The sequence below is a fragment of the Pyrus communis genome, chromosome 12 (assembly GCF_041283825.1).
Source record: "Pyrus communis isolate YQ-2024b chromosome 12, ASM4128382v1, whole genome shotgun sequence".
Lineage (NCBI taxonomy): Eukaryota > Viridiplantae > Streptophyta > Magnoliopsida > Rosales > Rosaceae > Pyrus > Pyrus communis.
The window spans coordinates 18,269,145-18,285,429 of NC_142576.1; the positions used below are offsets into that span (position 1 = coordinate 18,269,145).

Below are 16,285 nucleotides of genomic sequence, written 5' to 3' on the forward strand. Positions count from 1 at the left end.
TGAACACAATCAACTTATAATACTCATGTGATATGAGAACTCACTAATTGGGATAATGCAAAGTAGTTCTTTGACCTAAGGCATCATAGTTTTCTTGTGGTTAGGTCCTTAGTCTTTGACTATGTTAAAGCATTCCATTTGAGGGTGTCCACGACATAGGTGGGGTTGAGCTACTTAATTATGAAGGCATGTAAATGTGCAATAAGGGATCTCTAACCTTTAAACCGTTGAAGGAGAATAATCTATGATATGGTTAAGAGTCTACAGCCATAGACATATGCAGGGCCGGTCCAGGCCCAGTGCTAGCAGGGCGATTGTCCGGGGCCCAAAATACTTGGGGCACCAAAATTATTAGGGTAGTATATTTATATATGTTTTCATAACAGTATAAATTTATACAATTTGGTTCAATGACAAAGAAATTAACTAGAACTGGTGGATTTGTTGTTTGAAATTAATGAGGAGGTCTTGAGTTCAAAACACCATGTGTGCTTATTTACTTTTCAGTTTTTACAAATTTCTTTTCATAAGAGTATAAATATATAAAATTTGGCTAAATGATCAAGAAGTTTAATTAGAATCAATGGTTTTTGTTGTTTAAAATTAACGAGAGGTCCTAAGTTCGAAATGCTAAGTGAATGTTTATTCTTTTCAATTTTTACGAATTTTTGTTTGGTTGTTAATTTATTTTTAATTAGTAACTAGTAGCTATGTAGTGCGTTGACCAAATTTTTAAACCAAATTTGCAAATCATATGACGTATCATCAAAAAGTTTAATTTAGTACCCATTTATTACTTATACATATCAATTAAAGACTCAAAAACCTCATTATTTTTTTAGTCCCATATTGACAAGGTTAGTAAATAAGAAAAAACACCTCACGATTTATAACCCAGAGTTTTTTTGTTTCATTCTCACAATACAAAATAAATTAGTTTTTCCTTGTTTTTAAATTATTAAGTTTGAAGTGCTTTTCTAAGTATAATTGTATTGATGTCTTACGTGTGAAAACAAATAATTTTCTTATATAAAGTGATGGCACATTTTTTGGCTTCGTCCTGGGCCTCAAAAATCTCTAGACCGGCCCTGGACATATGAATACGATTTAGGAAGTGCATTCCAAATCACATTCAAAGTAATCATATAAACAAGATGATCATATTGGATAGTGTTCATGAATAAACTATCATCAAAACAATATGATCAAGAGTAATGGTTTAGAGAACGATTGTATTGCATTATAATCCCAAACTGAATAGGTTTTCCACCTCTTCTATTTAGCTTGGGTAACCATGACATACTGCTATGTGCCACTCATGGCTTGTGGAAGCCTTGAAGATTAGCAATCACTAATCTTCATTAAAGGAGTAAGTTTCAATTCACAATCGATCATTAAGAGTACTAATCACCCACTACCTTACTAATTAGAACCTAATCGATTGTACAATGTGTAAGGTTGAGATTGAAGAAAACAATGGGGTTGAGTAAGGAAAATTAAATTGTTTATGGCAAGGATTAATTAATTAAACGAATAACTTGAGCCCATTAACTTGAGTTGTATGACAACTTAAAACACAAGGGGCATAGAAGCCCAATGAACCCACATGGCCGGCCATAGAGAATGTGAGGGAGAGTTGGTTTTAATTTCAATTGTGTCACTCAATGTAAGTGGCTATATAAAGGTAATTATCCCATTCCCTCATTAGGGTTTCATGAGGCTTAGAGAGCAAAACGCATGCTTCTCATCCTCCATGAAGCTACTACACTTGAAGCCCTAGTGAAGAATTTCATCCCCAATGAGACGAAAAATTAGGCTAGATCCACCACTTGGGCTAGCTACTTTCTTCCTTGGGTAGCCAAAAATTAGGCTACATCTAGCCCTAAAAAGCAGTGGGTCCCACGAGAAATGTCACTATTCATGTAAGCCAAATTCTATCACTCTCCCCCTACTTGCGAATACACTTATACTCTCATTTTATTCTTTCTTTTATTCTTTTTCTTTACATATTTTTGTTCCAAAGATCCTCCTCTATTTTATTTGTATGTTTAATGCTTAAGACATAAAATGATATAAGATGTTTTACTAAAAGGGCTTAGTTTTATTAATTTCCAAATAAAAACACACTACGTATTAAAATGACATTGAAAGTTTAGAGACCCAAACTGAAAACATAAAAAACAACATACCTAAATTGCAAGGACATTAGAATTTAGTTATGAGATATAAGACTTCTCGTCAAATTTTAGAGAAACAAATCAACGAATAAGATGAGATAAGGGAACGTAATCCAACAGTTCATAAGTAATAAAATCTAACTTTGTTATACTTGGAATGTTTTAGGTTGAAATGTTCTAAATTTTTTTTAAAATTTTTTTTGAGATAACAAGTCCAAAAATTAACTTAAGAAAAATTAACACAAAAAAAAAAAAAAAAAAATTATCGCGTAATCAAATTATTACATAAATAAATATTTACAGCCCCATATATAGCCCCAAAATAAATAGCCCATCATTAGGAGATATTCTTTTATAGAGCCTCAAAGATTCTTCAGAGCTCTCAAATGGGCTATATCCCCAATTTTCCAGCCTCATATAGAGCTCCTTATTGGGGATGCTCTTAGGGAAGATTTACTAGCATCAAATCCTCCCCAAAACACTCATCTTCTTCTTTAATGCATCTCCTAGGTGTGGAGACTTAGAGGTTTCCTCTCTTGGGAATTTGGAGAATTCATTCATTCATCCTCCTCCAAGAAATCCATGAAACAAAGAAGCAAGGAATGAAGGTCCTCTCTCATGGGTGATTAGCCTTTGATTATGCAAAGAGGATTCAACAAAGGTATAAGAAATTTCAACTCCTTTCTCTTTGATTGAGTTGAGTCTTGGTTAACATATTTGTCAATTCAAGGATATAACTCATTTCTAAATTTAGAACTTCGATTGGTTTGGTTGCTAAATAAGATTGTAACCAAGGATATAACTCATTTCTATTGTCAATTCAATTTTCTTTGTGGTCTTCTCATTACCTACGATGTAATTTGTGGAGCAAAAAATAATTTATAAAATTCTGAAGCTGACACATGAACTTTTTCCCACAAAAGACGAGAATGCTCTTATTAAATTGGCAAGGCCCACATTCGTTCCACGCTCAACTCAACCACCAAAAAGACCTGAGTTGCTAACTATGACTTCTCAAGCTCCTCTACTCATGGCAAGTAGATAAGGCAAGAGAACTAAAAGTATAGTTGATAACTAATCTCTACCTTTAAATTTTTCTCATTGAAGACATATTCCTTTATGCAGGGAAACACAATCACATCCAATCAAGGATTATCCAATTTAATTCTTAGGATATTATTAATTAACTTTTATAATAACTTTAAGGATTATTTGTGATACTGTCATTGCGATTTCAGCAGTAAAATTTTTTAACCCGAATTTTCCCATAATGTTCCAAACTTATTCCGATAAAAAAACCTCCGAGGTATTTTGATCTTCTATAGTTATTTACTTAAATTTTAGGGTAAAGTACAAAATACTACCTCAACTATTGGTGTCACGACACTTTCATACCTCATCTTTTAAAATTGACAATGTTATACCTCATCTTTAGAATTTCGTCCAATGTTATACTTTTCGTTACTTGGCCATTTACTTTTCAGTTAAATGATGACGTGGCTTGATTCGGGACCCACTTTCTATTAAAAAATTAATAAAATATTATTAAAAACTAAAAAAAAATTATTTAATATTTTTTTAAAAATAATAAAGAAAAGTAAAAAAAAAAATTTGAAAACCCATCAACCTCCCCTGCGGAAGAAGAAGAAGGAGAAGGAGAAGCAGAAGGAGGAAGGAGAAGAAGAAGAGGAAAAAAAGGACAAGGAGGAAGAAAAAATAAAATAAAAAAATTTAAAAACCCATCAACCCCGCCTTGCGAAAGAAGAAGGAGAAGGAGAAGGAGAAGGAGAAGGAGGAAGAAGGAGAAGAGGAAGAAAAGGAGAAGGAGGAAGAAGAGGAAGAAAAGGAGAAAAAATATATTTGAAAACCCATCAACACTCCCCCCCTACGGAAGAAGAGGAAGAGGAAGAAGAAGGAGAAGATGAAAAAAAGGACGAGGAAGAAAAATTGGATTCTTTTTTTTTTTTTTTTTTTTTTTTCAGGGTTTGCAGGTGGGGGAAGAAGATGAAGATGGGGAGAAGCGAGAGAGAAGGGGGGGAGGGGAAGGGACGAACTAAGGGTTATTTTATTTTATTTTTTTATTTTATTTTTACTTTTTATTATTATTTTAATATTTAAAAAATATTAAATATTTTTTTTAGTTTTTAATAATTTTTTTAATAGAAAGTGGGCCCCGAATCAAGCCACGTCAGCATTTAATTGAAAAGTGAACGGCCAAGTAATTCTTCGAAGTGATTATTTAAAAAAAAAAATTTCTCGTGTGAAATCTTCTATCTTGTTCTCCTACCCTTTCCTCTCTCTATCTCTCTCCCAATCGTTCACTCCCCTTCTAACCTCCTGAGTTTTTTGCTTTTTCCTTTTCGCTAAGAAAAAGGGAGAGGGGTTTTTTTTCAAATTTATCATCGTTGTAGGAAAATTTCATATGGAAAAGGGGTTCATGCGTTCATTTCGAAACACAATCTCAATTTTTTTAGTGCTTTGTAACTAATTGGGTTTGAATATTATTGATAAATAACTGGATGAAATTGGATGTTGAAAGTTATGAGGGCTTTATGTAATTGGATATGCTGGGTTTTGATATTCAACGAGTAGAGTAGGTTTTGCAGATGGAAGGGATTCGACATGACGTGAAATCTTTTCTCTCTTCTTATTTTTTTGTCAATTAGTAGTTTGTTTCCGTGTAATAGGAATTATTTAAGTTTATAACTTAATCTACATGAAGATTAATTTGAGAGCAGCTCTGTTTCCAAATATGCTGAAAATTACGAATTAAATTGTGACCGATACGATTCGATTTCAAAATTTTGGAACGAAAATTGGAAACATTGTTTCTGATCAAATCCTTCCAAGAAACACCTATAGGTGAAGAGCATAAAGTATCTCAAATTTGAAATATAAGTTTTAACAATAGGAAATTGTAGTAATAGTCCCTTAACTTCAACTCAAATGGAGAAATAGTCCCTCAACTAAAAATCATGGATCAATGATCCCTTAACTCATCAAAACATACTGCTATGGTCATTTTCGTCAACTCCATTAGAACTTTTGTCAAAATGAGTTACCTACCACGCACGTGAGGCTGAATCAAGGGGCAAATATGACAAACCAAATGAGAAAAATTGTAGCAATGGTCCTCAACTTTAAACCAATTGGAGAAATAGTCCTTCAACTTTAACCCAATTGGAGCAATGGCCCCTCAACTTTAATCTAATTGTAGCAATGGTCCTTCTAATTTTAATGAAGTTCTAACAGAGTTGACGAGAAGGACCACAACTGCACATTGATGAGTTTTCTTTTTCTTTTCTTTTTTTTTGAAAAAAATGGGGACAAATAGTGGCAAGCCATGGTTATCTACCCCTTCCAGGTCCGGAGAGGCTATGGAGAATTTCACCCTGCCCGTGGCCACAATCAAGCAGACCCATCAGCTCGGAGCATTGAAACAATGGTCATGGAATTTTAGTTGAGGTTGAGGGACCATTCCTCCAAATAAATTAATGTTGAGGGACCATTTCTACAATTTTCACATTTAACAAAGTCATACTAGGATATGAAGTTGAACAGAATTCTCGAATTGGGATTGGAAAACTTCTTTCATAAAAAGAAGACATATATTCTAACTAAATTGCAAGGAAAAAAATTCAAACTTGTGTACAATGAAGCGAGCACACTGCTCTGCTTAACTCATGTCGGCACATGAAACACATTCCTTGTATCTTGTATGGACTAAATTAAGCAAAGTGATTTGATGGAAGGGTCCGAGAAAAAATGTTCACTTTCATCTGTGACATAAAGATGGAATCTAACTGATTTGGCTTTGTTGGCTAGCTTATGTCTCCTTCATCCCTATTAAATCATGATATACACAAGTAATACATGAATTTGGACCACACTTATTGTGTGTCTCTCCTCTGAGTATTTTGTTTTTTCCATATCGCTTATGAAAAAGGAAGAGGGATCTGTTTCAAAATTTTCAGCATCGTCATTAAATTGCATATGAAAAAAGGGTTCGTGTGTTCACGAAGAAGGGGATTCCAATTTTCGAAACCATACAATCTCAATGTTTTGGTGCTTTGTAACTTACTCAGTTTGAATATTATTGATAAATGATTGAATGGAATTGGATGTGTAAAGTTATTAGGGTTTTATGCAATTGGATTTGTTGAGTTTAGATATTCGATGAGGAGATTAAGTTTTGCAAATGGAAGGAATTAGACATGACGTGAAACCTTTTCTTTCTTCTTATTAATATTTTTTTTGTCAAGTATTTTGTTTCCCTATAACATGAATTATTTAAGTTGGTAGCTTAATCTACAATAAGATTAATCTAATAACTCATCTGAAAAAGGACCTCATATGTCCTCAAAATGAGGACCTTAGGAGAGCAGCTCTTTTTCCGAATATGCTAAAAATCACGAATTAAAAAATTGTCATCCAATACGATCTGATTTTGAAAGTTTGGAATGAAAATTGGAAACGTTTTTCTGATCCGATCCTTCCGAGAAACACCCTAGATGAATAGCATAAAGTATCTCGAATTTAGAATATAAGATTTTTGACAAAGTCATACTAGTATATGATGTTGAACATAATTCTAGAATTGGGAAGGGAAGACTTCTTTTACAAAAAGACGACACATATTCCAACTAAATTGCGGGGAGAAGAATTCGAACTTGTGCACAATGAAGCAAGCATGCTACTCTGCTTAACTCATGTCTGCACATCGAACACATTTCCTTATACCTTGTACGGACTAAATTGAACAAATTGATTTGATGGGTCCGAGAAAATGTTAACTTTCATTGTGACATAAAGATGGGATCTAATTGATTTGGCTTTGTTAGCTAGTTTATGTCTCCTTCATCCCTATTAAATCATGAAAGCAAAAGTAACCGCTCTAACACATGAATTTGGACCACACTTGTGTGTCTTTCCGCAAGGGGCGTGGAGATTCTAGACAACATCCACTCAGGGGTCTCTTTGACAACCACTCTGGTGGACAATCCCTCCCTCAGAAAGCCTTTATTTCTGTGTATTATTGGCCAACCATGAAAATAGATGCAAAAGATTGTGATCAAACTTGTAATAAGTGCCAAAAGTAGGCTCCGATGAATCATCAGCATGCAGAAGAGCTCAACACTATATTAAGTGCATGACTCCTTACGCAATGGGACATCGACTCAATCGGTCCACTCAAGAAGGCTAACATATTACCTTGCCAAGTGGATCGAGGCCAAAACTTTTTAGCAGGTAACGGCATCTATTATCAAATCCTTCATTTGGAAAAATATCGTATGTCATTTGGCATCTCACACAACATTATCTCTGATAACAGGCTGTAGTTCTCTGATTCAGTTGGTACAGATTGGTACAAAGAACTTGGCATCGAGCACTTAACGTCCACTGGAAATATCCTCAGGGGAATGACCAAGCCGAAGCCTCTAACAAAACGATCCTTAATTGTTTAGTAAGGAGACTTGAAGCAAAGAAAGGTAAATGCCCAGAAGAACTTCCTGGTGTTCTAATGAGCAAGCCAAAGCCTCCAACAAGTAACAAGATGATCCTTTTTTGAAGGAAACGATAGTAACAAGATGATCCTTAATTGTTTAGTAGAGAGACTTGAAGCAAAGAAAGACAAGTGGCTAGAAGAACTTCCTGGTGTTCTATGGGCCTCTAGAATCATTGCAAGGACGGCCACTGGTGAAACTCCCTTCTCTTTGACATACGTAACCGAAGCTATCATTTTGGTCCAGGTCACCACTATGCCAATATGCACACGGAGAAACAAATGTAGATCAAAATTGAAGGAATACTCCGAGCGAAGCTGGACTTCCTTGAGGGGCGGAGAGAGCAAGCTAGGATCCGGCTAGCGACTTATTAACAAAAGATCCGTTTATACTACATCAAAGGTGTTGACCAAGAAGTTTTCAAGTTGGGAATCTTGTTTTAAGAAAGTGTTGTCACATCTCAGTCCAGGGTCCACCACATCCCGAGCTCGCTCCACCACAGTAGCATAATATTGTCCGCTTTGGACCCCAACTACGCCCTCACGGTTTTGTGTCTGGGAACTCAGACGAGAACTTCCCAGTGGGTTCATGGGAGTGCTCTTGTGCGCTACTCGCTTAACTTCGGAGTTCCAAGTGAACTCCCAAAAGGCCTCGTGCTAGATAGAGATGAGAATATACATATAAGGTTTACAGGATCCACTCCTCTGGGCGATGTGGGATGTTACAATCCACCCCCCCTTAGGGGCCCAACGTCCTCGTCAGCACACCACGGCCAGGGTTAGGCTCTGATAACAAATTGTCACATCTCGGCCCAGGGTCTACCACATCACGGGCCCGCTCCACCACCGTAGCACGATATTGTTCGCTTTGAGCCCCGATTACGCCCTCACGGTTTTGTTTCTGGGAACTCACACGAGAACTTCTCAGTGGGTCACCCATCATGGGAGTACTCTCGCGTGCTACTCGCTTAACTTCGAAGTTCCAATAGAACCCGAAGCCAGTGAGCTTCCAAAAAGCCTCATGCTAGGTAGAGATAGGAATATACATATAGGGCTTACATGATCCACTCCCCCCTGAACGATGTGAGATGTTACAAGTGTTCCAGAATATACAAATTCCCGACAAGTGCAAAGTCAGGGAAAACGAGGAAGGACCTTATCGTGTCATTGGAGTTGATGGTAAAGGCACGTACAACCTTGCCGCCATGCAAACGACGCTTCGAACCAAACCGTGGAATATCGCTAGGTTAGATGCTATCCGTTTGTGCTAATTAATACTACAGTCTAGTGGTATTTCTCTTCGCCTGTAAGTGAGAAGTCTTAGATTCGAGTCTAGTTAAAGGCAAATTTGAATCACATTATTGCTAGCCCATAACCCCTTAGTGTAGATAATTTCATTTGTTTGTTTTAGCTTTCAAAGTAGGAAGTAGGGCTACTCCGCCTAACTGTTTTAAGTCACCAAGAGCTGAGCTATCGGACTTTCCAACAGTATGACAGTCCAAGTGATTGTGAAAACCAACCCTTAGCTCTGTGGTCAACAATCGGGATTAGGGAAACAGCCAAAATCCAGGACCCCAAGTCATGTCGCCCTTGAGCCAGCATGTCCGAAGAAGGTGATAAAGCTTTAAAGTGGAGTGCTCAAAGTGGACTCTGACTCGCAGACTGTTCCAGGCATCCGATTTAGAATACGTCCAAGTCTGTTCAACATAGGATCTGACAAAAGGATTTCGATACATGTTTCCAATCCAAGGATTTTGATTAGGGCTGTAAAAAAATCCCAAAAATCCCAAACCAAACCGAAAAAATCCCGATCCCAAACCAAAATTCTCGAAATTTTCGGTATGTCATCCCGAACCAAACCGAAATTTTCGGTATGGGATTCGGTATTGCATCTCCATTTTTTTGGTATTCCCATACCGAATAGAAATAAATATTATATATATATATATATATATATATTATTTTGGTTCCTTTTATTTGGTTTTAGGTATGCAGGAAAATACAGAGCAATAGCCCTCTGCATAATACAGTGCCAATTTATCTCCTATATTTTTCTCCAGACAATTTCATCCTCATTGTATAGTTTTCACTTCCACGATGCTGATCATGTAATTCTTTTGCCTAATCTTCTGATAGTCGTCTGTTATCGTTTTTCCTTAAAGCTATTTAACTTCTGTATCAACCTTTTCAGTTACATAAGATAAAATCGAGGATACAACTATGAATTCTGTCGCTTCTGTGGTGATCTCTTCTTGTACACGTATCTCACCAATAAAATACATTTCATTACATTCCGCAACCAGTACTAAACAAAACTTGTGCCATCAAAATGTCAAAAACTAACACGAATACATGAAATTCTGAATCATATTTAGCAGTAGCTAGCTCAATCTCATTTATTCCATGGAAAGTACTTTGATAAGGGCATTCGGAAGTCCTTATTCCTGATTCAGAAGTATTCGAGTCTTCATCTGTTTCACTCTGCTAGGTTAAACTTCGCTGAGGAGAAGGAGAAGGCGGTTGAGTAATTTCTTTATCGCCCTGCAACATCTTCACCACATTGCTCATGAGAGGTCTTGCATTCTGAACGCACAGCAGAGCTACCAATAACATCCTCTCCGATTTTTCCATGTCTTCTCTTTGATCCCACAACGCGACATTAAAATTGCTTGTAGAGACGAATCACATGCCTTTCTGAAATACTATAATATATGTGAGTCATCTATAACATACAAGCAATCCTTGTAAGTTTTACCGATGAATGTAAAGGGGACTCATCAATGTTCGCAATGCATTCAAGATACGTTTTTAGCAAACTGCGATTGATTACCTTATTGTCTTGTTTAGGACATTTCTACCTGACGTGTTCTTCCCTGTATGCATCATATGTGGATATTAGTTTCCTGCATACCTAGGCAAATCAAGGAAACAAAGGAGCAAAGACCATTATGCATGCATGAACATATCAGTATACATATATTTCGGGATTCCCGATTTGTCCCGAAATCCCGAAATTATTTCGGGATTCCCAAAAATTTCGGTTTGGGAATCGGGACAAGGATTTCGGTATGGGATCTCATACCGAACCACCCCTAATTTTGATAGGTGTTTCCTATTAAAAACCTTCGGTATCGTGGTTACTAGGAGCGTTAAGTCAATCTGGTGCCGAGGGATGCCCCCTTAGGTAACCACGTTGCGAAGTCAGCCTTTGATGACAGATTAAGTGAGCCCAACGCTGCGGTGTTCAAACGAAAGCAAGCAAGGAACAGGAAATCATGCTGATTGATCGATATTTATGCAACGGAGCAAGCCGAAAAGATTGGTTTTGTACCTATAAATTAAACAAAGTGCTCAGGTGAGCTTATGTCCGGATTACTATGGACAGGAAGAGTTCTGTTCTCGACAAGACCAAATGATCACGGAAAGCATTTCTCAACCCCCGTTTTTAGTATATCTCTTCATCGGTTAGCCTAAATCCCTTGGCACTTACAAGTCCATCCTGAAAAAAAGGAGTAATTTGCCTCCGAATTTGTGGCGTGGTGTAATGGACGCCTAAAACAAAGAAGCAGCAGTGCAGCATCAGTATGAAAACATAATTATATTTCATCAAAACATTACTTGCCTGTAATCAAAGTTTCCGCGGACGAGCAGCTTGACAAAATATTATGAAAACAACAAAATCGTAACTAGCTTCTTAACATTAGTGAATAAATAAATCTATGAAATTATGCCTAAACGTCTAAATCTTAATTATCATATTATCTTGACATGCGTTGGTCCTTTCCAATGAAGGCAATTAACGAAATGGTTAAGATGTAAACGATAGATTCATAGCAAAGTGAGATATTTCAGTTTATTAATGTACAATAGGTGAGATATATAGCAAACTGAGATATTCCAATTTTTTTTTCTTTTTCTTTTTTTTTTCTTCTACAGAAATAGTCCTTGCAAAAGGTCGTTCGAGATAAGCAGTAGTAGTTTCTATTAAATTTTGTTAGATGAGTTTGATTTAATCTATTAACTACACACCAAACGAAGTAAAATTAAATGTTGATGGGGCAATTCCGTCCCGAGGCTCTATTAGAGGAGTGGGGGTTGTCATCCATAATGAGGTAAGGGATTTCATAGGAGGTTGCACCTAGAAAGTCCAAGGTTCTGTTTGTGCGTGTGCTACAGGGCTGGGTTTGAATTTTGCAGCAGACTTGGGTTTCAATCACGTTAAAGTTAGACTATCAAACCCAAAATCAAGTCCAAGTCGTAGCATATCTACCACAAAATTGGTTATCAAGTAAGAATTACCAGTCTGATATGGTATCTGTTCCTGTAACAAGACGATCATGCATTAACGGTCTTCCAAATTCCGTCAAAACAAGAAGACCCTCACTGCAATTCTGCAACAAAATATGTTAGAACTTTTCAAATTTCATTTATTGTGTCCTTAAGATGAGCCACATTGTAATAGCAATCTCACCATATAGGTTGTGAATATATATTCCGTTCCCTAACCAATCAAATCAGATTTCATTGAACGACAAGATACCACAGCATCAGCATCCAAAACATAACAAAGACGGATTAGATATCTTCAAAGCAAATCGTACCCTTTTTATACAAACACAATCCTTCGAATTTGTTCCCTCTTTGGAATCATAAGAGGTATCATACGAAAGTGAAGAGCTATGCTGTTGTTATATAAAATTCATTTTTACAGAACAAAGAGGTCTTCTTTCTAACTACCAATTAGATGGTGTACACAAATGAAAATGCATAAATAAGAGCAAGAAACAATTAAGAATTTCGTAGTCGGTTATAGGTCTCATAGCAAACCTCAACATTGGCTATGTTAGAACACACAGATGCCACCAATGAGTTCCATAGCAAATGCTCCGGTAGCATAGCCCGACTTAACATCTCCTCCAACCACATAACAGCTTCATATTGCCTGCCCACTGAGCAAAGACCCCTAATCACTCGACTGTAAGTCTCAGCACAGGACCAATGTGACTTGATCAACATCTCTTGCAATACTTGACTTGCTTCCAGAAATCGTCTCTCCTCACAAAGCCCATCCACTAAAATGCCATAAGTTTTCTTGTCAGCAACACAACCCACCTGCTTTTCCATCTTCTTCAAATACGTAATGGCAAGAACCGATTGCCCTTCACTACACAGGCATCTAATCACAACATTGTACACTCTTAGAGTTGGTACACAGTTTGCCTCCACCATCTCCTTTTCAATCACCTCCACTGCTTCAACGACTTTCTTTTCACTACTCAATGCAGCCACCTTTGCTTCAAAGACCCACTCTGTTGGCCTAAAGCCGTTATCTCGCATTTCCTTGAGCACTTTGTCAGCCTCACCAATCTTATTTTCATTGTAAAGATCAATTGCCATAGCACTATAGCTTGCCAAGCTGGGAATCCCACCTCTAACCAGAGCTTCATTAATCAACAGCTTCACGCCTCCCGTGTCTTTGCCATTTCCATAACAACTGAGATCAAGATTGTATCGAAACCGCTTAGGGGCCTTGAGCCCCTTCCTTAATATCTTACCAAGAATTTCGACAGCTTTGTCAATCTCCCCATTATCACACAAGGCATCCAACAAGGTTCTATAAATTACAACATCTTCACCACAACCCTTCTGAGAAATCCTCCAAAACATAGAGTACAACAAATGGGTTGCCTCATTGAGCCTCTTATCTTCACACAACCCTCTCATCAAAATCCGATAACTTTCCCTATCCGGATTACAATGCTGATAATCCATTTCTTGGAAATTTTGCAGGGCAATATCTGAACGACCCTTCCGGCACAAAGCAAGCATGAGCAAATTCAAGGACCGAACCCGAGAGCTCACCTCCCACCCACAACAATGCTCCACAAAAATGCGATGAGCAGCTTCAAGCTTGGACTCATTCACCATAATCTCCAAAAGGGTATTGAAAGAATGCGTCCAGTTCACACAGTTGAACTTGGAAATGTTATTAAACAGAGACACTGCATCCTCCAGCAATCCAGCTTGCGCGTAGGTTTTAATTGCAGTTGCAAAAACTGAATCTTTGCATTCACAGGAATCATTTTTCATCTTGTTAATCACGTCCTTCATCTCAGCAATTCGGCCAGAGTTTCCGAGAATGCTGATCATGGTGGCGTAGACTGGACCATTGTGACGGTAATTGGGGTACTTGGATTTCACTTGAGTGAAAATTTGGAGGGCCGTCAATGGGTTTTTCTGCTTTCGTATAATCTGAGAGAGATGTGTGGGTGTTAGCAGCCTCGGCCATCTTATACTCATGCTTCGAACTTTGAACTTTCGGTCGGGCAATTTGTCAAACAGTTGGTGTGCAACTGCAAGAGAGGCTATTTCAGGACACTGAAAGCGCAGCCATTGAATCACCGGGGCGGTGCCATAGTACCTGTTGGCCTGCTTCGAGATCCATTTTCGCTCCGACAGACTCCTCCTCCTCGTCCTGTCGAACTAGTTGCTGTGTTTTTTTTTGTTTCCCAGCTAGTTTTTGGTCGAGCTGCTGTTGTGTCGTCTTTTTGCTGCCGTGTTAAGTCAACGAATAATGGGGTGCCGCAAGAAATTGCCTCGGATCATGAATATATATGTCAAAGATGGGTTCGTTAATCATGAATGGGCATCGATTTGGATGTTGCGAATCCCAAATAAAATAAAAGTTTTTATCAGCCGGTACTGCAACAATATCCTTGCGGATGACCTAAACTTGTCTATTAGATTTTATTCAATAAAATCTGTTCTTTGATAAAAAAAAATAATGAAGATTCAGCTAAATCACATAATAGACGCACTCTAGTTAGAATACGTCAAAGTAGGCAATCGAACATAAAATCTTTTACTCTGCAATTAAAAAAAAATTGTGATATTGCATTGTGAAAAAAATAAATCCAAAACAATTACAAATCCAGGGACAATTTCACCATTTTAGCATCTTTCCCAAAGACCTTAAGACAATTAGCCATGTCCTTGCCTCATAAGGAATGAAAATGCCAACACCAAAGCGCGCCTGCTGTGCTGCCTACTGAGTGATGACATTGACAGAGATTGGACATTTCTTGTTCTTCACATCACGTCCGTACATCATCATCTTCTTTCTGCTCATCTTCACCATCATTGCTGCTCTAATGATTGTTTGCACTTAAAATATGCACAATTTTACTTATTTAAGTTTAAAGCCAAAATATGACTTTTGAGTAGGTCTGGCAATTTCTGACACGACCCGATAATCCGACACGACACGACACGAAATTAACAGGTGTTTGGGTCGACACGATAACGAATCGGGTCGTTATCGGGTAACCCGATAAGCACCTGTTAAGATAACGGGTTGGTTCGGGTAGGTATACACGTGGGTAACACGATACATGATAAGCAGAATATTATTTTTATAATTTTATAACCCTAAAAAAATACTGTAATAATTATATACATTAATTTTACAATTTTATACCCCTAAAAATTATAATATATATATATATTAAATTAACTATAAAATTTATAATAATTATATATACTATAATAATTATACCCCCAAAATATTAAGTCTATCTATAATAATTATATATATATATATATATTAAATTTTATAAAAACTATAATAATTAATAATTAATAATTTAATATGCATGAATATGATGCATTGCATTGCATCCATTGAAATTTGATGTGATTTGTTTCCATTCAAATTTCAATAATGAATTTCTTGCCATTGCCAACTTGCCGCCCTTTTTGAAAAAAAAAATGGAGGGAAAATGAAAATGTTAAGAAAAGTTGAAAATGAAACAAAAAAGTGAGGGAATTAGGGAAAGATGTTGGAGGGAAAAGTGAAAATGATAAGAAAAAGTTGAAAAGGAAACAAAAAAAAGAGGGAAAAATGAAAATTAATAGAAGTGGTGACAAATTATTTTATTTTATTTTTTTTAAGTTATTAACTTTTTATCACACACATGACTGTCATGACATATCTCACTATTTTTATAATGACACACGTGACACGTGATGTATGTACTATTCCGTGTACCAGTCAATTATAATTTATACGTACAAAATAAATAAATTTAAATCTACTTAATAAATATATATATATACACACACACACACACGGAACTTGATTGATGGCATACGAATTCTCCAAAACTAATTTCAACGATCCCAACCGTCAAACTTGTTTGTATATGCTTTGAGATCACATCAACAAAAAATCATAAAAAATAAACATTTAGAGATCAAGTAACGGGACAAAGCTTTTCAACGGTTATAAACGAAAAATCACGATTTAACGGTTATTTTAACTCCGATTTTGATGATTTTTTATAACTACACTCCTTGACCCTATATGAATACAATGAATGAATTCGATCTTCAATTTAAAATATTTACACAAGTGGATACCACAAAATCTTATGTTATACTTAATGAAAGTATAAATAAACTCTAAGTGTTAGTCAATCTATCGTTTTATGAATTCTCCAAAACTAATTTCAACGATCCAAACCGTCAAAATTGTTTGTATATGCTTGGAGATCACATCAGCAAAAAATCACAAAAAAAAAACATTCAGAGATCAAGTAATGCGACA

The 16,285-nt window shown here is 36.6% G+C and overlaps 1 protein-coding gene across 1 annotated transcript; it reads right to left on the reverse strand.

Annotated features, from left to right (window-relative positions):
* Window positions 1-12,242: 12,242 nt before the first annotated feature.
* On the reverse strand, window positions 12,243-14,404 carry LOC137746194 (pentatricopeptide repeat-containing protein At1g05600). The gene has a single exon (XM_088680699.1). The coding sequence runs from the start codon at window positions 13,978-13,980 to the stop codon at window positions 12,469-12,471; it is 1,512 nt and encodes a 503-aa protein (XP_088536825.1). The 5' UTR covers window positions 13,981-14,404; the 3' UTR covers window positions 12,243-12,468.
* Window positions 14,405-16,285: the final 1,881 nt, after the last annotated feature.

Bases quoted from the DNA above. Each gene is read 5' to 3' on its own strand.
- LOC137746194 (XM_088680699.1), bottom strand. From the start codon at position 13,980: ATGAGTATAAGATGGCCGAGGCTGCTAACACCCACACATCTCTCTCAG.